This window comes from Castanea sativa, chromosome 1 (genome assembly GCF_040712315.1).
Source record: "Castanea sativa cultivar Marrone di Chiusa Pesio chromosome 1, ASM4071231v1".
In the NCBI taxonomy this organism is placed as follows: domain Eukaryota; kingdom Viridiplantae; phylum Streptophyta; class Magnoliopsida; order Fagales; family Fagaceae; genus Castanea; species Castanea sativa.
This window is the reverse complement of record NC_134013.1, coordinates 34,990,341-35,012,093: the sequence shown is the minus strand read 5'-3', so window position 1 is coordinate 35,012,093 and position 21,753 is coordinate 34,990,341. Positions and strand designations below refer to the sequence as shown.

Genomic DNA, 21,753 nt, shown 5'->3' with positions numbered 1-21,753 from the left:
TTAACACGGCCCAAAAGGCCCACGTTCCCACCAGGATCTTTTTGCCCCACACAATTGACCAACGCAAAAACCTGGTGACCAAACGCAGGGGCGTAGCTAGGAATTTTTATATAGGGGGGCTGATTCGAAATATTGATATAAAAAATATAAATCACAAGTCTATTGAATATGAAATTTCAATTTTGATATATCTTAAACATTAATGAACATACAAAAACTATCTAGTTCACTATAAACATATACAAAAATATTCACACAAAAAAAAACACTTCACATCAAAATCATGTCTGGCGACGATTTTTCATGGAATAGAATTCATCCATAATAATTTTCATGGTGAAATTTTCAGCAATTTCATTTTCTATATAAACTATCATATTATCTACCAAAAGTTCATCCTCCATTCTATTGCGAAGTCTTGTTTTTAATAGTTTCATAGTTGAAAAAGGTCGTTCTGTAGTTGCTGTAGAAACTGGAAGAGTCAACATAAGACGAATCAGTCTATCAAGTAAATGATAGATTTTAGACTTTTTTGAATTTTCTAATCCCTTTCATAGCTCAGATATTGTACCCATATTTTGAAAATCTGGATGATTTGTCACATCAAGCTCATAATGTTGTAATTGATGCTTTAAAAGACAAATTTCCTGCTCAGTGAAATCTTGAGGATAATAATTTTCAGCCAAATTGCAATATCACCAATTTTGAATGATCTAAAAGCATCCTTAGGATTTAATGCTGAACTAAGAGTGAGAAGATCTGCTGTTAGCTCACAAAATCTACTATTCAATTCTTGCAATTGAAAATCTATTGCAACTGTAAATATGTCAATTCTTAAATGATGTTCAATTGTTGTCAAAGCTTCATCTTGATGATGGTATCTACCTCGAGCTTTAGTGTAACGAGCATTTAAATCAAGAATATCAATTTCATGTTGTCCACAAAATGATGTAACACTATCAAGTAAAGGCTCCCATCCATCATCTCTCAACTTTTGAATAAGTGATTTTGTAGTTAAAATTAAATGCATGACATTTAAAAGATCTTGAGAATGTTGTTGCAAAGCTTGACAAAGAATATTAGTAATTCCCATAATCTCTTTCATCATATGAAAAATTAAAACAAATTCAAATGATGTTAATACCTGATAAGCTCCCTTAGCATCACCACGTTGTTTATAATTAGCCCCTTCCTCAGAGATGGTATTGATAAATTTGCAAGTTGCAACAAACGTTTTTATCAAACTACAAATAGATTGAAAATGAGATCCCTAACGTGTATCTCCAGCCCGTTGCAAAGTACCAATTTGGTTTGCTCCTCTTCTAGTCTCAATTTCATTAGAAGCAATCATATTCTCAATTTGTTCCCCTTGAGCATATTGCAATTCATCATTACGCTTACTAGAACTAACGGCAAGATTGATAATATTAGTCAAATGATCAAAGAATTGATGAACAACTTTTACTTCTCTAGATGCAGTAACTAAAGCCAATTGCAACCTACGAGCCATGCAACGTACATAATAAGCATAAGGGCATTCTTTAAGAAATAGAGCCTGTAATCCATTCCATTCACCACGCATATTACTAGCTCCATCACACTCTTGACCTCGAATATTCGCAATGTAAAGGTTGTAACGAGAAAGGACATCACATATCTCCTTCTTTAGGGTCAACGCAGTAGTATCTCTAACATGCACAACATGAAAGAAATGCTCTTTGAGGAAACCATTTTTATCGACAAATCTCAAAATAATGGCCATTTGCTCTCTCTTCGACTTATCCTGGGCTTCATCAATGAGAATGCAAAATTTTGCATCCCCAATTTCTTCACGAATAGCATTTCGCACATTACTAGCAAGAATATGCAAAATCTCCTTTTGAATTGTGGGTGATGTATATTTGGCATTTCGTGGAGCATTTTTCAAGACAACACTAGCTATTTTGTCATTGAAAGTTGATGTGAATTTTATCAACTCAATAAAATTACCTCTATTTTTTGAATCAAGACTTTCATCATGACCTCTAAAAGCACAAGCTTGGAATGCTAGCCATCGAGCACACTCTATTGAGGTTTTGAGTCGCAACTGATTATTCTCTAATTCTTTTGACGTTTGTTTCTCAATTAAATCCTCGCAACATTTCACAGCAATTTTATGTGGGGATTTTGGATCTTTCCCTACATGACGAAGTAAATGACAATTCATTCCATCATTCACCTTTTTCCAATTATTAAAACCTGTTGAAATGAATGCATCTGATCTGGGATGATCTATTGATTTCTTACTAAAAAGGTAGCAAGGTAGACAATATATCACATCCATTGAAGGTGAGTATTCCAACCAATCCCTATGTGAATGTAATTCAAACCATGAAGGTTGAAATCGACGACGATGAGTATCATTATTGTATGAATAGTCTATATTTTTAGGTTGATATGAACCTTCTTTGAGATAAGCTCGTCGGATTTTATCTTGTTTGTTGATAGGGAATTCACATATTTGTTTACGTGATCCTGGATCACGATCTATCTCTTCAAATTGAATTCTTGAACATTTGGAGGGGTGTTCATCAGGCATTGAAGTATCAACATTTGTTTTGACAGCCACAGGTGTCCTAATTTTTGAATTCTAACATCTTTTTTCCTTAAAGAATGCATCAATTGTTTTTCGTTTGCTCATAATTCTTTTAACTTTAAGAATATTACTCAAAAATTAACCTGAAAAGAATTTTAAAAAATAAAATTTTAATTAGAAATTTTTATTTAGTTATATGGATGTTATTCATACTCAAGAAAAAACAAAATTTCCACTATAATTTAAACATTCAACCTATTTTTAATACAACTATAATTAATAATAACCCCTCAATTGATATTATCCATGCATACCCATGATTTGGTATTTTCACACGTCCTTCTTAGTTGGGTTGAGTTGGACTAGTGGACTTGTTGCACTCGATTTGGGTCATTATACAAGTCTAATATATTATAGACAACTTCGGCCCATGCCTTTTTTGTGATATCCTTCTTTTTGTTAGTTTCCCCTAACATGGATAGAAACGGACTGCAGGAAGGACACAATCACACAATTATAAATGATAATTATAATCTTGACTGATATTGCCCATTTTGAGACAAACAAGTTGTTTAAGTTCTTCATGCTCTCTCTTGTGTATCTCTTACCTAATATTTTTTAGTCATATTTATTTACTTTACATGTGGGTTTCACTAGTCTTTTTTAGAGATGATTGTTGAGCTTATTATCTGAGAATCTTTGGTTTTAATTTTATGACACAGTTTGTTTTGGGCAGAAAAAAAAATGCTTCACTGTTTTTGAGTTCCGTTGGCAATACTATTACTAGCATTAAGCATAACAAGCTCACATGCTTTCCAGAAATATAGACATCCTAAGATAAAATCTTCAGTTTACCTATCCCCTAAGTTTGTGCTGGCCTCAAACAAAAACAAAAATTAAACACACAAATATTGTTACACAACATAAACCAAACAATTTAACAACACTCATAATCACATCACATGATATCTAACTAATTAAAAATAGGTAATGAATCAAAATAATTTTACCTTAGAAACTTTGTCTTCACAAAGTGCAAAGATCAAAGATGGGTGTGGGCTATGTGGCAAGGCCTATTGCCTCTCCCTTCAAGACTGCCTTCAATAATGTATTTCTCTAAAAATCTATGAAAATATAAAGTGCATGTGAATATTTAGGTGTAGATAGTTGAGAAAATCAAAAAAAGAAACTAAAAATAGATGGATGTCTAATGCTTAAGAAAGAGATGAAAACTCACCAGGCAATCACCAAGTTCCAAATCTTGAAATTTGACAATGAAATATGTTGGGTGATTTGTTTTAGAAAGCAAGAAGAAAGAAAAATTTGGTCAGAAATTTTTTTTTTCGGGACTGTGAGAACAGGGGACTGATGGTGCGGAGTTTTTGGGCTAGTACTTTGGTAGGCAGTGGAGTCAGGAGTGGGAAGTGTATCAAAGAAGGAAGTGTATCGAAGAAGACAAAAAAAAAAGAAAAAAAGAATAAGAAGTCAAGGGAATGGATTCGGTGAGGTGGGTTTTGAGATTGAGAGAAAAGTGGAGTTTTGTTTGTATTGTTTGGACTTGAGTCTTGACTATTTAATTGTAGGTGGGCCAATGTTTTGTTTCACTTGGAGCCTAAAACTGAAGCTGGGTTCTGAGGCTGAGAAAGTGAGAATAGTGGAACTACTATGGGTATGGGGGGGCTGGATGTCATATATTGGGGGGGGGGGGGCAATTGATTTTTATGCATAGCTTAATGGATTTTTTTTTTTTTTTGCAGGGGCCACAGCCCCCCCCAAGCCACTACGTGGCTCCGCCCCTGACCAAACGGATAATCATGGTGTCTCTAGATTATATCACAAACAAAATCCTTGCCCACTTCTGTCTAAACAAGAGGCATCAACGGAGACAAGGATTTCCTGTCTACATTTTATGGTTAAATTATTTTATTTTTATTTTATCATGTTACATAAAATTTTAAATGGGGTGATACTAAATATACAATTATTTTTGGTAATAACAGGATTTTGATACCTCTTGACACTTGTCAATCTATCGAAAATAAATGAATCTTGATACTTGACTCAACATCTCTCGATTTATTGAGTTTCGAAAAAACTGAGTAGTACATAATTTATGTTTCATCCCAAGCTGACTTGGTCTATTTTGGAATTCGTGCACTAGAGTTCTAGAACATATGAATGAGATATTTTTTGGCTATCATATATACAGAGAGAGACATGCATACTAAGAGTTGCTGCGATGTTTTATGCACCTAGAATTTTGCACTAAGCTATTACTAGTTCATCAAAGCATGCATGTCTTAAAGAACATTGCGCATGAAAAAACTACAACAATCAAGTTGTTGATGTGGTGTTAGTCACAGATAAAAGATTCATGCAAAAGAGAAATCTTGTCTAAGTAGTCTAATTAGGGATTGGGGCTAAGCTTCCTTATAGATCAGTAAGTTCTACTATAGGTAGGTACTTCAAGATAGAGTAAGATTCCTTATATTTGTAACCTCTATACTTGTCAGTGAATTCCTTATATTTGTAACCTCTATTCTTGTTAGTGAATTCTTAGGAATTGGTGACTTGAAATTCACATAGTGAGTTTTTGCCTACGAAGGTTTTTGCCATTGTGATCAAATCGATGCGTCAAACTTATTATTTCCTACACTTAACTTTAGTTTGGAGATTGATTGTGCCATAATTGGATTTACATGTAATTAAAATAATTAATCAACTTGGGTAATTGGTTAATTAAGTGGAGTCAAATTTTATAACCTAACAATGTGAAAGATAAGTAAACCAAGTAAATGAAAAGCTACTCCATATGTCTACTATGAACTATCCAACGTTGTTTATTTTTTGTTGAAGATTATAATAATTATTAGCTAATTGGAGAATGGAAGGGGGGGGGGGGGGAGTGCAAAGGCATGGGATAGGGAGGGAGGTGATGGCTAAGGGTGTATATCCAACTTGACAAAATTGAGTTAATCCAATTTTGACACTTTAGATTGCTTTTTGGGGGTTGGGTTGGGTTGGGTTGGGTTGTGTTTTAATTTTATTTTTAGTGTTGAGTTGGGTTGGGTTTGGGGTGATAGTTTTTTCAATCCATCTGACACAACCAGGCTCACCAAATATATATATATATATATATATATTATTACTCTTATTTTAATTTTGGTGAAAATTTCATTTTTATCACTATATTTTGAGGTCATAGTCAATTTGGTCCATACATTTTGATAGCAGCCAATTTGGTCCTTGCTATTTTTAAGTTGTAGTCAATTTGGTCCATTTTGATCCATTAACTCACTAACAAAAAATACTTTTTTTTGAGCAAAAAGTAAGCAATATTTTATTAAAAAATTAAAAATATCCATACATCATTATTTGCAGCTAAAGCTCCTTGTTTAGCAAGGCTATGAGCCAATCTAAATCACTAGGTAAATCCTCTACCCATACATCAGTATCTGCAGCTAAAGCTATTCGTTGAGCAAGGCTATGAGCCAATCTATTACCATCTTGACGTATATGTTGAAATTGACACCGTCTTAAAAAACTACCCAACCTCTTAGTCTTCTCACTATTGTGGCCAAAGATAGTAAATGAACAATTAGAGTCCTGCAAAGCCTGGAAGACACGAAGACAATGACCTTCAATTTGTACATCGAAAAAACTTAACTCCCTAGCAAACTCAACTGCCCTTCTAGTAGCCAAAGCCTCTACCATCCCCACCGACTGAACCGGTGCCACATTCTGACTCAAGGTAGCCAAGACATGGCCTTCACAATCCTTGCACATAGCACCTATCCCCACTCGGTTTGAACCTTCCAAAAATGCTGCATCAAAATTAACTTCATAACATTTAGCTAAGGGAGGCAACCACCGAACTGTAGATGGGCGAACACTGATCAGCGGCTCCTTATAGTGGATATCCCAAAACTCTTGAACCAAAGCCTTAGCTCTATAGCCAACCTCATGGAGCTGCCAGGTCTGTTGACATTCCCTGACTCTATTCCGTCTCTCCCACAAACACCAAGCAATCATGGCAAAAAAGGCACACCAAAATCCCAACCCAACAGAGAACAACGTCTCCAAAATCTCCATAAAAGGCTTGCAATTCTTCTAAGTTAAGAAAAGAAAGCCCAAATCAGACATCCACATAGGCTAGGCCTGATCGCATAGCCATAAAACATGCATAAGGGACTCTGAGTGATAATTGCAACCATCACAGGTATCATCTAGTGGGATATGCTGAAGCCTCTGGTTTTGCTTTGTAGGGAGAGAGTCTTTCGCCGCTTTCCACAAGAAATGATGAACCTTAATTGGAACTTTAAGCTTCCAAATCTTCTTCCAAATAACATTTACGGCCATCGAAGAAGAAGAACTCGGAAAAGCAGAATTTTCAGCTTCCATAAGCATACGATATGCACTCTACAGACTATAACACCTTGATAAAGATAACGGCCAAATCAACACATCCTCCACCTCAGCCTTTATGACGTATATACCCCCCACCTTCTTGGCTTCCCAAGGCAAAAAACAACTAGCCAACTTACCTGGGTCCCATGTCCTTGAATTTGGATAAAGCAAGTCATAAACCCAAACCACAAGAGAATTAGCTTTGGGAGACACAATCTTGCTACAACTCGATTCAAGCAGCCATTGATGATCCCATACATTAATTGCTTCCCCATTCCTAATCCTCCAAATTGCTCCCTTGTGGATTACCTCCTAGGCCTGCAAAATACTTTTCCATGCGTAAGAACTTTTCGGATGGACAGGCGCATCAAGAACATTATCTTCAGGAAAATATTTGGCACTAAACACCTTATACACAAGAGTATCTTTGTTGTGAATTAATTGCCAAACCTACTTGGCTAACATAGCACTATTAAAATTTTGAAGGTCCCTAAACTCCATACCACCAATTGATTTAGAAGAGCAAAGAGAGTTCCACTTCACCCAATGAATCTTTTTTGTCGTACCATTGCCCCACCAAAACTTCTGAATCATTGCTTCAATATCCTTGCATAAGCCCACAGGTAATTTAAAAACACTCATAGAATAAACTGTAATAGATTGAACCACCGCTTTGATCATGACCTCTTGCCTGCCTGAGATAGAAGCTTCTCCTTCTAACCTTGCATTCGAGCCCATATTCTTTGTTTAATTTGAGTAAAGCACGCCACCCTATTCCGTCCAAAAAAAAAAAAAAAACTTATGTGGCTAATAGTGCACACCGTTAGCACACTTAAAGTTGGCGTGACATATAAAATAATAATAAAAATACCACCTTAGTATTGTAATAAATTAAAAAAAAATCACGTAAGAAAAAATAACATAAAAAAAAATCTAAAGCCACACTGTAGACGACTAAATTTCTTAGTTCGAAATAAATCAAAAAAGTAAAATAGTTTCACAAATGTGAATTTGTATTGATGAATGTATGGTACAATTCTCTGTAATTACAAAAGAGTGATCCTCTGATTTGATCTCCTTGAAAGATTTGTTGATTGGAATTGTGGTAATATAATTTTGATTCAAACGCCAAATATACTTCAATTTGGCTGAAGAATGGATCGACGATATTTGAAACAAAATTACAATGAATCTCTAGTTACAAGCTTGTTAGAAATTCTTTGTTCTTTGTGTTCTTTGAGTTCTTGATACGTTCTTCGTGTTCTTGGAGTTTTTTGTCTTTGGAGGTTTTTGGTGGAAGTTCTTTGGTGCTTTAGAGGCTTGAGTCCATAGAGTTTCATTGATTTGTAGTTTGTTGAGGTTTCTGGAAGCTTTCAAGCTTGCTTCCAGTGAACTTTGAGATCTAGGTTGACAGCTTGGATGGTTTTGCTTTGATTATTCTTCGGTTTTGAAGTTGAAGTTCTTGGAGGCTTCGAGACTTGATTCCTGCAGAGCTTTTGTACTTCTGAGTGCTTCTGTACTGTTGAGTGCTTCTGTACTTCTGAGTGCTTCTGTACTTCTGAGTGCTTCTAAATCTTCTTCGATGCTGCTTATGCTCTAGATGGCTTGGTGTCCTAGAGTTTCTGAAGGCTTTTGACCTTGATTCTAGTGACCTTTGAGATCTAGGAAGATGATTTGGATGATTTCTCTTCGAATGTTCTTTGTATTCAAAGTTGAAGTTCTTAGAGGCTTCAGGGCTTGATTCCAGTATAACTTCTAGATTGCTGAACTCAAGATGTCTTCGTCTCTCTTTAAATGTCTTAGGAAGGCTTCTATTTATAGGAGTTTGGGGGGTGGGTGAGTGACACGTGGCGGAGTCTGATTGGTGACACATGTCATAGCCTGATTGGTCCACTTATGTCATCGCTTACATGTGCTGCATTGCTTATGTTATCGCTTACACATGCAGGGCTGCTTATATTATCGCTTACACATGCTGATGCGTTTTATGCCCCAATTTCAATGGAACTTGGTAAATTTCTGTTGGTTTCTGAATAGTGATAGCAAAACCTAGTAGCAGTACGCAGTGCTTTGTAATTGGTTGTATTTTGTGGACTTGGCAGTATGGTGTGTCAGCTTGTGATAGGTCGGGAATTTTCCCTTTCTACAAATGCCCCCTCGAGAATCGTTCATGCACACAGTTTTTTGGAGTGTGGTGAGTGAATGAGTCTTGAAAATTGATTTTTATACTTGACTCTTCAATCGAAGTAGTTGAAGGTGGTGGAGCTTTTAGCAAGATGAAGTGATTTCAGAAGAGTAGACCCATCCATATGAAAGGCTTTGATGAGACCGAAAAGGGGTTTGTGAGTATTTGAATGTACTCACGTGACCGAGTTTTCTCAGCACAGGTTAAGTCGAAGTAATTTCAAAAGAGTGTTCCATGGTAGCTGGAGTAGGTTGGTGAGGCTGAAAGTTATTTGCAAGAAGTTGGATGTACTTGAAAGATTGAATCATTTCAGTAGAGGTTAAGTTGAGGTAATTTCAGTGACTCTTCAAGTGAAGTAGTTGAAGGTGGTGGAGCTTTTAGCAGGATGAAGTAATTTCAGAAGAGTAGACCCATCCATATGAAAGGCTTTGATGAGACCGAAAAGGGGTTTGTGAGTATTTGAATGTACTCACGTGACCGAGTTTTCTCAGCAAAGGTTAAGTCGAAGTAATTTCAAAAGAGTGTTCCATGGTAGCTGGAGTAGGTTGGTGAGGCTGAAAGTTATTTGCAAGAATTTGGATGTACTTGAAAGATTGAATCATTTCAGTAGAGGTTAAGTTGAGGTAATTTCAGGAGAGTATTTTGGATCGTTTATGGCAATCACAGGGTGTAGAAGACGGAGAAGAGGTGAGGATGTTGGTTGGGTACAACATGCAGAATCATGGGGCTAGCCTCGCATTTTTAAGAAGTCCAGGCGAAGTTATTTCTGAAGAATATACTTTGGATTACAGCAAGGACATGTGGGAGAGTGGTTGAATGCGCATGTGTCATTGTTTTACTCATGTTAAGTTGAGGTAATTTAAGAAGTTTATGGATTTTGGGTATGCTGATGTTGGTGGTGAAGAAGATGGCGATGAAGAAAAGTGAATGGGTGAAACATATGACACCATGGCCTTGGCCCTGTACGTTGGGGACCTTCTGGTGTAGATGTTTCTAGGAAGTACACCTTGGGATGCGGGACTGACTGCATGTTGAATGAGGTCCGATAGCAAGTCGTTGAATGCGCCTGTGTGACGGGACCATGCTGAAGGACATTAAGTTGAAGTAATTTCAGAAGTATATTTTCTAAAATTCTTCAAGTTGATTTTAAGTTGGAGTAATTCCAGAAAGTGTGTTTTGAGGTACTAACAACGATGACCTTTGGGCCCCACGCTGGTAGGAACATGGAATGAGGCTTTGGCGAACATTTATCGACACCAAAGGCTGATTTGTGATGAACTAGTACCTTGAAAGTCATCGTAAGTGTTGGATGGGAGACAATTTGTAGGATACCCTAACACCTTTCACCACCTTCACCTAATGCAACTTGTTGGGAAAGCACAACAAAATGAAAGGTGGAGCTAACTTGCTATCCTGGTTTTAGAAACCAGCCAAGTTGCTGTTTGTTCTGAACCACTGCTTTTGATGGGAGACCAAGCAGTTGGAGAGAGACTACGGGAGCCTTGATCATAGGAACAAGTGTCTTTGCTGGACTTAGATTTCCTGGCCAACCAAGTCCAAGGAAGCATGGAACAACGATATAGACCTTGTTATGAGTAACTTTATGAACAAATGTGGTCGTTAAGTGGGGAAAAAAATTTGTTTGGATCCTAAAACAGCGATGATGTTGTAAGAAGGGTTTTTACTGAACCATGAAGGGGTTGATTTCAAATTGATTATGAAGCGATTTTGGTTGCTAGGTGTTGAGAATGATGAGGCCATAGTGAGAAATGGCTGTGAGAAAGAGGATTTGAAAATTCGAAAGAAGCAAATCTTCATTTCATGATTCAGTGTGTTTATCTTGGTGAGTTTTCGATGAGTCTGACCCTTCTATTTATAGCAGAGAGATGAAGAACGGTAGTTGAGAATGGCAAATGAGACCTTTTAGTGAGAATGGTGGACGAGAATGGTAGGCACCGAATGGGAATGGTAGGTCAGAGACTGGTAGGCACCGAACAGGAATGGTAGGCTGGAGTAGTGACCCAATGCAATTTCAAGTTCGAGATACACTTGTGAGCGTTCATCTGTTCTTTGAAAGGGAAGCTTTGATGAAGTCTGGAGGATACTCTTAAGGGAATTTAGACCAAATGGATGGATCTCAAATTCTGATCTTGAGAGCTTAAATTTTGGACACCACTAGTATGTTGGGGAAGTGGGTTAGATTGGTGGTTTCCAAGTCCAAAGCAAATATGCAGATTTCAAAATCAGAATCTTTGTGAAAATCTGAATAGGACAAGCTTTGCTCGGACATCTTGATTCTTGGTCAAAGTTCAAATCAAAGCCAACAGTTGTAGAATCGCACTATTTGAGCAATTTTGGATTCTCAAATGAATAAATAGACCCCAAAATTGGAATGTACATGAAAAATTGAGCGAGACAGGTCATTTTTGAAAATTTTGACTTTTGGTCAAGATTTGTTCAAAAGTCAACTTTCTAGAAATTGGACTGTTGTACAATTTTCGAGTTTCGGTTGAAGATACAAATCCCAAAATTGGAAAGTACGCGAAAAACTAAGTGGGATAGGCCCATTTCGAAAATTTTGACTTTTTGGTCAAAGTTAAAGGTCCAAACTAGTCAAAGCAAATTTTTTTTTTAAAATTTCAGGCGGTTCAAATCCGGGTCAGATTTTCAAGTCTGTCCGGGTCAAACCGGTTAGCGGGGGATGATGTCATCAATGACATCATAGGGGTGTGTGTAAGCGCATGAGGAATCATGGAAACACGTGGGAGGAGGCTCGGCGCGTGGTCTCATCTGGCGGCTCGTGGGAGCACATGTGTATGCTGGATCTTTTGGTGACGCGTGGCAGTGCGTGGATAATTGTTTGGGCCTGAAATTTTCAGGTTTTGTAGTTCTAAGGTTGTAGAAGATCCCTGTAGGGTCAGTTTTGTGAAATTGTGTACAGATTTGCACAGTTTTAAGGGACTAAGCCGTTGATCATCACGAGCTTGTGATGGCGCGTGGAGGCATGTGGATGATCTTTTGGACCTAAAATTTTCAAGTTTTGTAGATCGAAGGCCGATGGATCTAGTGGTAGCATTGTTTTTGTGAAACAAAGTTTGGACTCGCACAAACGTGAAGGAGTAGACCGCGATCTTCGAGGCTTTTGGCGGCGTGTGGCAGTGCATGGCTGGGCATATAGGCCTGGAATTTTCAGGTTTGGTGGATCAAAGGTCGTAGAAGACTCCTGTGGTGTCGATTTTTTTGGATTTATGGTCTTCGGCGACTCTAACAGCGTTGACAACTCGGGTAGATTGATTAACCAGCAATTGTCTATTACTGTTCTCAAGGTCGGTAGCACTGTCGCTTCGAAGAATATGCGGCCTAGATGATACGTGTACTCTTTGCAGACCTATAAGCATTTTTTGAGGTCCAGCACACATTTTTTTTTGACAACATGATCCATAAATGGGTACTTAGTGCAGTATTTTTTTTGACTTTGGTTGCATTTGAGTTGCAAAGTCTGACTTTAAACATTATCTGTTTGGTGGCAGCATTTAATGGCTTGCCTACTCTCCTTTTTTTCTTGTTAGTTATCCCAGTAGTTTTCTATATAAAGGCATGCTCTTGCCGTCGTTACTGAGGCATATGCTTAACCTTCAGCTTTCTTCTCCTGCTTTCAACATTTTTTTTACGTGCTATGAGATCTTTTCCCTAAAAAATTTTTTTGTTGCTAGTTTTTGTTTTGTAGCACAGTTTCCTTGATCTTTGGGCTTTGACATCAAACTATACGTTGGCGTTTTCATAGAAGTGTTTGCCTTCATTTGGTGGCTTTGTATTTCATTGATAGCAACGTTCTTGCAGTGATGTATGCCTTCATGTTGTTACATTCTTTTCTTGCATCAACAATCTTTTAGTGATATTCATCTTTGCAACGACATTTCCATAATGATATTCAGCTAGGAAATAATGCTATCATCAGTATTTGTCTTTGAATTCGTACTAGCTCTGGTGTTGGCAATTAAGCTGCACCAACACTTGTCTTTGCAACACAGCCACATCAAGAGTCTTTGCAACATAGCCACATCAAGAGTCTTTTGCCATGTGGCCACATTAAGAGTCTTTACCATGAAGCCGCCCCAACATTTGTCCTTGTACTGAAGCCATATTAACACTTGCCTTTACAATGAAGCTGCATCCATATTTTTCTTTGCATCGAAAGCGTGTCACCACTTATCTTTGTCATGAAGTGGCGCTAACACTTGCATCTGCTATGAAGTCACACCATCATTTGCCTTTGTGATGAAGCTGCACTAGCGCTCTTCTTTTGCCATAAAGTTACCTCGACACTGTATTTGCATTGAAGCCATGCCAATATTTATCTTTGCAATGAAGCCACGTCAACACTTCATTCGCATCGAAGCCTTACCAAAATTCATCTTTGTCATGCCAATGCTCATCTTAGCGATGAAGCCACGTCAACACTCCATATTATCACTTGCACTCGTATTGAAGTTGCACCAATATTGGCCTTTATAATAAAGCTACATCAGCACCAATTTTCAGAGGCAACATAGTTCATACATTGAGGGTGCATAGCACTGTAGCCAGACATCAAGATTTCAGAGATGCCAACAAGAAGATGCAATGAGTCCCTTTCAAGACTATGAAGATGCAAGGAAATGTCAACAAAACCTTGAAGTTTCATGAAGCTCCCATCAAGACCTTGAGGATGCAAAGAGATGCCAACAAAACCGAAGATGCAAGGAAATGCCAACAAAACCTTGAAGTTTCAAGAAGCTCCCATCAAGACTTTGAGGATGCAAAGAGATGCCAACAAAACCTTGAGGATGTGAGAAGAATGCCGCCAAGACTTTGACATTGCATGAACATGCCCTTAGAGGAGAGATGATGCAACACCAATTTCAGATGTTGGAGGAAGGTGACGTTGTTTAGATTTCAGAGACATGATGTGAAGCAACACCACTCAGAAGGGAGATGATGTGGTTCAAATTTCAGAGCTATGAAGTGGCACAACCTAGAAGAGAGACAATGTAGCTTAGACTTGCAAGGTACAAGAAGATGCTCCCAGGAGATAAGTGATGCAAAGCATACTTCATAAACGTGGGAAAATGTCCATAGAAGATGGGGAATGCCATGCAGACTTCATTTCTTGCAAAAGAAGTTGAAGATTTTATTTTACTCCATAACCAAGAAACAACTTATATTTATCATCATTTCAAGGAAAGCTAAGCAACGTCAACTCCTTACATTCTTCATTTTCTATTACAACGATCTTTGAAAAACTCCTCAAGCTAGACTTGCAATCCTTCTTCTTTTTATGTGACTGAACTTAGTGAAAAGTACTAAGCTGCCTACGTATCTGATAACGCCTTAAAATGTACACTTGTTATATATTTATGTGGGCGTTATCTCCTTATTACTATGCTTAATTTGTATAAATTAAGTCATGATTTGCATTAGTTCCTATTATTTATCTTTACATAATTTCTTGAATAAGATGTCATTTATTGTGGGTAATTTTCTACTTTCAGGAAATCATGTGAGAAAGACGAGTTTACAGGAATTTGTGAGAGAATGGAGGCCAAACTAGAATTAAGTGGAGCTAAAGGACCAGGCTTAAATATCTAAGGAGGTGCAGCTGGAGTGTTCGGATCACCTACCATGATTGGAAGCTTCAAATAAGGAAAGAAATCAAAGAGGCAGAATTTGAAAAGGAAAAATCTAATTTGAGTATCAATCAGTATTTTGGGCATATCTCTCTTCTCAAAAATCCAATTGACACAAAATTAGATGGGTTGGAACCGTGACTTAAATATCTAAAACTTTCCAGTTTTGAGTTTTTCATAATTCTCAAGTTTTGAAGGCCGAAATTAACTCACACGTTACCGTTGTAAACTTGGATGGAAATTAAAAATAGAAAAGGTTTTATTTTCTTAGGACACTTTATGTTAGGGTTTTGAAGGGAGGCTGTGGGAATGAATTTTGGGCAGAGAAAACTTGTATTTTCCTTTCTCTAATGGCAGCCTAAACTCTTTGCTAGGGCTAGGGGTTATGTTTCTTCTATACGGTATGGATATTCAATGTGATTCTTTCTAGGGTTTTATCAACGACATATTTGATTGTTCAATTAGATTTCTTTTGATGTATTAGTTCTTCCTATTAGGACATATGTGTTTCACTTTTTTAGAACACATGTCGTTCATTATTTATGTAATTGGCTAATCCTTTGTCAAAACGCACTTTACTTGTAATTGGGTAGATTTAGGATGTGGTTAATACTTCAAGAAACAAGGTTTCAAGATCAAGTGTTAAACCATGTAAGTCTGTCCAAGAAACAAGCTTAGAATTGCTTTTCATTAAAGCTCGATAGTTGCATCTATTGAGCTTTAAGAAGCTATTCTAGCCCCAAGGCTCGACAGCTGCTCGACAGCACCTCGACACCTGTAGCTGTCGAGATTTAAGAAAAACAGATTCTAAGTTCTGTTTTGATTCTAATCCGTGGATGTGTCTTTAATCCTTCTTTTCTCCTAACCCTAGACATATAAAAGGATTATTCTAAGGGCCGTCAAAGTGTGGTAAGTTGTACAAGCATTGAAAAATCCTTGTTCATGCAAATTGTAACTTGAGACGAAGTTCTTGCCCTAGTTCATCTCTCTTGTGAAGAAATTGCTGTGTCTTTACACTGTTGGGTTTTGTAATCGAGCATCTTCTTGATCTTCATCGTATGGATGAATTGAAGAAATTTGCAGCCAACAATCTTCTCTAGTTGGTAATTGACGTTGCGTACTAGGATCCACGCAATTGGTTAGTCACGTACTTGGGAGCCGTGTATTGAAAGGAGAAACTGTTACTACAGAACAAGTCCAATTGGGCATTGGGGTAAGGCTTTAACTGTAGGTTGGTAAGGTACTTGGGATTCCTTTACTTGTAACTGCTTGTTATGATAATAGTGGAGTTTCGGGAGTGGTGACCTTAAAATCACCCGGTGAGATTTTTGCCGTGTAAGTTTTTCCCATTCGTAAACAAATCACCGTGTCATTTATTTTCTGTTGCATATTTAGTTTAATCAGTGATTTGTTTATGCTACCACGCATTTGCATGTTAATTTGATTAATTAATAAACTTGGCTAATTAATCAATTAATCCATCACAATGGGTCAATACGTTTTTGGCCTATCACTTCCATGCTTTCAATAAGTTCAAACATGTTTTTCTTAGTATTTAGATGAATTTCTAATAGTTTCAAATAGAAATTAGATTTTAAAGTGAAGGGGTTTTTCTGAAAAAACTTTCTAACAACATTAATAATTGAGGTTATCATGCGTTTTTAAATTGTCTCAGTTCAACTGAATTATAAGTTTTTAATTATATAAGAACAATCAATTATGAAATAGATATTTTCCCAGATCACAAAGAATTTCATATCGATATAGGGAAACACTTTGATGCCCTAGTATTTACATTAACAATCACTAAGCAAAATTATTTTTCTTCTTCACCCAAATTGTTATTTAATTATATTGTCTTTGAATTTACCCTGCTCCTTGTAGTTCGACCTTGGTACTCCGAGAATTATATTGCTACGATCTCCTGCACTTGGGAGTGAGCAAGCAGTATCCCGGAGTGGGATCAAGTCATTACGTAGTTCAACAATTTTTTTTTTAATGTTTTTTTGTTTTGATGATTTTTTTTGTTTTTTGTTTTCATAAAAAGGGAGGGCTCACATGTGTAGTCCTCGCCCTACACCCCACAACATTTCATGGGTACCAATTGTGCAATAGTAGATATCACCTCTAATCGAACCTGAGACCTCGGCCTCAAGGGCGACATGGGCATTCAGGCACTATGCCACACTCGTAAATGGTGACATAGAGTGGGATTATTTTCTCTTTATTTGTACATTTTCAAAGGTAATGGGAAGACATCATGTACACTTGTAGCGCTGCAGTGGGTAGTTTAAACTCTTACCAAGGAGCAGTCCTCAGTTTTCAAGCATAGAAGCATTTGAGGATCTTCCCATTGATAGGGCCGATCCTTACGCCATCATTATCAATCAATTTGTAAGCCTTATTGGTGTTTGCTCCCCGCCTTAGAGTTGGAAGTACATCATAAGCAATGGTCACATGGTTTGACTCGACAACTTCATCAAGGTCTAGATCAATCTTGTTTTCTTTGGCAAGCTTCATGATTTGTTCTTTGAAGACGAAACACTTTTGGATTGGGTGGCCAATGATGCGATGATATTTGCAGTAGTTAGGGTCATCAACTTTCCCCATGTCTTCTGGTCGCTTGCATTCTGGCAATTCAATCAGCTTCAATTGCAATAGTTATTCTAAGATGTTTGAGACATCTTCATTAGGGAACGGATATGCTTTTTGCTCACGTTCCTTAAAAGTCAGATGACGCACTTCGTTCTTTTTCCATCCTTCAAGTTGTTTTTCATTTGCCTTTGCTGTTCTCCTTGGAACCTTAACTATGGCAGTGTTAACACGTATTAGGTCTTTGAGATTGATTTTTGTATTCCTATCATTCCTCCTTACTTCCTTTCTGCTTTCCTCAGGTATGAGAGGTTTTGTATTTCCATGGCTAGAGATACTCAATTCCATGTCGTGTGCACGAGTTGCCAATTCTTCGAATGTTTGGGGCTTTATCCCTTGCAGGATGTACAGAAGTCCCCAGTGCATGCCTTGGATGCACATTTCTACAGCAGATATTTTAGAAAGTCTATCTTTACAGTCTAGACTCACAGAACGCCACCGATTGATATAGTCAACAATGAGCTCGTCTTTCCACTGCTTAGTATTGGTAAGCTCCATCATGCTTACCGTGCAGCGTGTGCTATAGAACTTGTTAAGGAACTCCTTCTCAAGTTGTTCCCAACTATCGATTGACTTGGGTTCTAAGTTCGTATACCAATCAAAGGCATTCCCTTTTAGTGAACAAACAAACTACTTTACAAAGACGCCTCCTTGAGTCCTTGTGTTCTCGCAAATTTCTACAAAGTAAGCAACGTGTTGCTTAGGGTTTCCCTTGCCATCAAATTGCAAGAACTTGGGGGGTTGATACCCATTAGGTATTCTTATATTGTCAATGCGCTTCGTATAGGGTTTTGAATATATGAGAGAATTTGTAGAAGAACCTCTATATTGTGCTCGTATGGTATTCGTTATCATGTCCTGCAGTTGTTGGGCAGATATCAAGGCCATTAAGGTGGAATGTTCTTGTTGGGGAGTGTTTTCAATTTCTCGCCCTTCGTCATCCTTTGCAGATGTGATTTTAGGACCATGGCTTGGTTCACTAAGATCTTGTACCTCGAGTTTGTTCATTAAAGTTACAATTTGGAAGTCCTTATCTTCAAGTGCTTTTGTGAGAAGGACGATCCTTTGTTCCATTTCAGCCATCTTTTCTTCCATGGTAGAGGTGTTAGTCATCATGACTGACACAACTTCCACAAATGATGGAGAAGGAAGTGAATTGAAGTGAGCACGTGAAATCTCATCTTTTGGGTTTCCTTTGATGGGAGAGAAATCATGCGGCCAACTTCTTGTGAAGGAAGAAGGGGATTTGCCCCTATACTTGAGGTGTTCCAAGGTGGAGATGTCCTTGTTGATGACCTTGTTTCTTGTAAGAGGGTCTAAGGAGATGATTGTTTGGACCTTAGCTTCCTTGGTTGATTAAGCTCGAAGTTGATTGTGAGCTTTAGGCTGGCTACGATTGATTGCACCAATGCAATTGTTGGTGGTAGCTGTACCAAGTTTAATTGAAGTAGCTATTGTTGAAGCTTGAATGTTCTTGATAGAGGCCATAGAAGTTGGTAGCAAGATGATGAAAATTTCTTCCTTTGAAGGAGAATAAGATGAGAGGCGGCAAAGTCCCACCAGGCGTGCCAGAATTTGTAGATGACTAAATTTCTTAGTTCGAAATAAATCAAACAAGTAAAATAGTTTCACAAATGCAAATTTGTATTGATGAATGTATGGTACAATTCTCTGTAATTACAAAAGAGTGATTCTCTGATTCGATCTCCTTAAAAGATTTGTTGATTGAAATTGTGGTAATATAATTTTGATTTGAATGCAAAATATATTTCAATTTGGCTGAAGAATGGATCGACGATATTTGAAACGAAATTACAATGAATCTCTAGTTACGAGCTTGTTAGAATTCTTTATTCTTTGTGTTCTTCGCGTTCTTGATACGTTCTTCGTGTTCTTGGCATTTTTCATCTTCGAAGGTTTGTGGTGGAAGTTCTTCGGTACTTTAGAGGCTTGAATCCGTAGAGCTTCATTGATTTGTGGTTTGTTGAGGTTTTCGGAGGCTTTCGAGCTTGATTTCAGTGAACTTTGAGATCTAGGTTGACAGCTTGGATGGTTTTGTTTAGAATATTCTTCAGTTTTGAAGTTGAAGTTCTTGGAGGTTTCGAGGCTTGATTCTTGCAGAGCTTCTGTACTTCTGAGTGCTTCTGAATCTTCTTCAATGCTGCTTATGCTCTAGATGGCTTGGTGTCCTCGAGTTTCTAGAGGCTTTTGAGCTTGATTCCAGTGACCTTTGAGATCTAGGAAGATGATTTGGATGATTTCTCTTCGAATGTTCTTTGTATTCAAAGTTGAAGTTCTTGAAGTTCCTGGAGGCTTTAGGGCTTGATTCCAGTAGAACTTCTAGATTTCTGAACTCAAGATGTCTTGGTCTCTTTTTAAATGTCTTAGGAAGGCTTCTATTTATAGGAGTTTGGGGGTGGGTGAGTGACATGTGGTGGAGTCTGATTGGTGACAAATGTCACAGCCTGATTGGTCCGCTTATGTCATCGCTTACACGTGCTGGATTGCTTGTGTCATCGCTTACACATGCAAGGCTGCTTATGTTATCGCTTACACATGCTGATGCATTTTATGACCCTATTTCCATGACACTTGACAAATTTCTATTGGTTTCTGAATAGTGATAGCAAAACCTAGTAGTAGTACGTGGCGCTTTGTAATTGGTTGTATTTTGTGGACTTGGCAATATGATGTGTCAGCTTGTGATAGGTCGGGAATTTTCCCTCTCTACACACACTAAACTAAAACTAAGAAAATTAAAATAGTATATTTAAAAAAATTAGTCACAAAATTTAAAATTAGCTAAGCAATTCAACAAATTCACAAAAACAACATAGCTTCATGATTCTATAAAACCAAGATCCTTCTAATACTCGTAGTTTACAAAAGAAACTATAAATTTTCCAATGAAGAAAAATAAGGGTGAGGCATGTGTCTAGTGGCCAATTCCATTGGACACGTTGAGATGCAGACACATATTCAGTTTTGGACACATGTCCGTATACTAGCGTGTCCAGTGGAACTAGCTATTGGTCACAAGCCCAACCCGAAAAATAAAAAAGGAAAGAGTAATATTATTACCAAAAAAGAAAGATAAAAAAAAAAAATAAAGACAAAGGAAATAGAAAGAGAGTTGAATTTGGACATGGCTATTTACAACATGTTTATTTTTGGAGAAATTAGAGAATAAAGAGGGGTTTTCTCTGCAACATTTTTGTTTTTGGGAAGTAGGGTAAGGGGCTAACAAACTCTGAACATTGATATTTGAGAGAGAAAAGAAAGGATAAGGAAAGAATCAAAACTCATGGCCATCACTCCTCAAGCTTGTTGCCTTCATCCACCACCAGCTCCACTACCACAAACGGTGGTGGGTCTTAACCCCTTTCTCTTTTGGATGTTCTCACCGTGAGGAACCCAAGCCGAACTCCTTAAGCTTCAATCCTTCGTTGTTGAGGACCACTGCCACAAATAGCACTAGGTCTTAGTTCTTTCACCTTAAAAGCCATGAGTCCCTAATTTCTTTGTTGCCATGATTGGGGTTTTTCTGGGCTTGGTTTGTTGGTTGATTTTCAAAACGACGATGGTGGTTGTTTGTTTTAGGAGTTCCATTGTTTTCAAAGTGAGTTATGCTAAAATATCTTTGTATTTGTGGGTTTGTGAATCTTATGTGTGTTGTATTTGAGTTCCATTGATTTTGGGTTTGTTGTTTTTGTTATTTTTCTGGCCAATTTCTCTTTGATTAGGCTAGTTTGGATTGTGAGAAACTAAAAGAAAATAATATAAAATTTTGAGTTTTTTTTTTTATGAATTTATTTTACTTTTGTTTTTGTTTTTCCATGATGTGGCTTTTTTTACTAAATTGCAGAGGTGGTTTTTTATTTATTTATTTTTTTATATAAAATTTTTACTATTATTTTAAATGCCACATAAGCTTCAAGTGTGCCAACAGTGCACACCGTTAAACACGAAGATATTTTTCATTAGTGACTTAACAGTAAGAATCAAATTAACTGTAATTTGAAAATTACATGGACCAAATTGATTGCTACTAAAATGCAGGGACCAAATTGCATTGTGACCTTAATATGTAGGGACCAAAATGACATTTTCGCCTTTAATTTTTAAGTTTAATTTATTTTGGTATTTTGAGAATTTAGTTTTGATGAATTTTGAAATTTACAATAAAATTTATGCTTGTTATGTGAATTGTAATAATTTATTGAAAAAAAGTAAATAAATTGTTTATGGAAGTCCAATTATTTACAAGG

General features: G+C 37.2%; 2 protein-coding genes across 2 annotated transcripts; both read right to left on the bottom strand.

Moving 5' to 3' along the window:
* Nucleotides 1-631: 631 nt before the first annotated feature.
* LOC142625805 (uncharacterized) lies at nt 632-1,105 on the bottom strand. The gene has a single exon (XM_075799532.1). It carries the CDS (start codon nt 1,103-1,105, stop codon nt 632-634), a length of 474 nt encoding a protein of 157 aa, XP_075655647.1.
* A 165-nt stretch (nt 1,106-1,270) lies between these two features.
* LOC142625795 (uncharacterized) lies at nt 1,271-2,578 on the bottom strand. Its single transcript, XM_075799522.1, has one exon. It carries the CDS (start codon nt 2,576-2,578, stop codon nt 1,271-1,273), a length of 1,308 nt encoding a protein of 435 aa, XP_075655637.1.
* Nucleotides 2,579-21,753: the final 19,175 nt, after the last annotated feature.

What these genes read in the sequence shown, in the direction of transcription:
- LOC142625805 (XM_075799532.1), bottom strand. Translation starts at nt 1,105, where the DNA reads ATGAAAGAGATTATGGGAATTACTAATATTCTTTGTCAAGCTTTGCAA.
- LOC142625795 (XM_075799522.1), bottom strand. Translation starts at nt 2,578, where the DNA reads ATGCCTGATGAACACCCCTCCAAATGTTCAAGAATTCAATTTGAAGAG.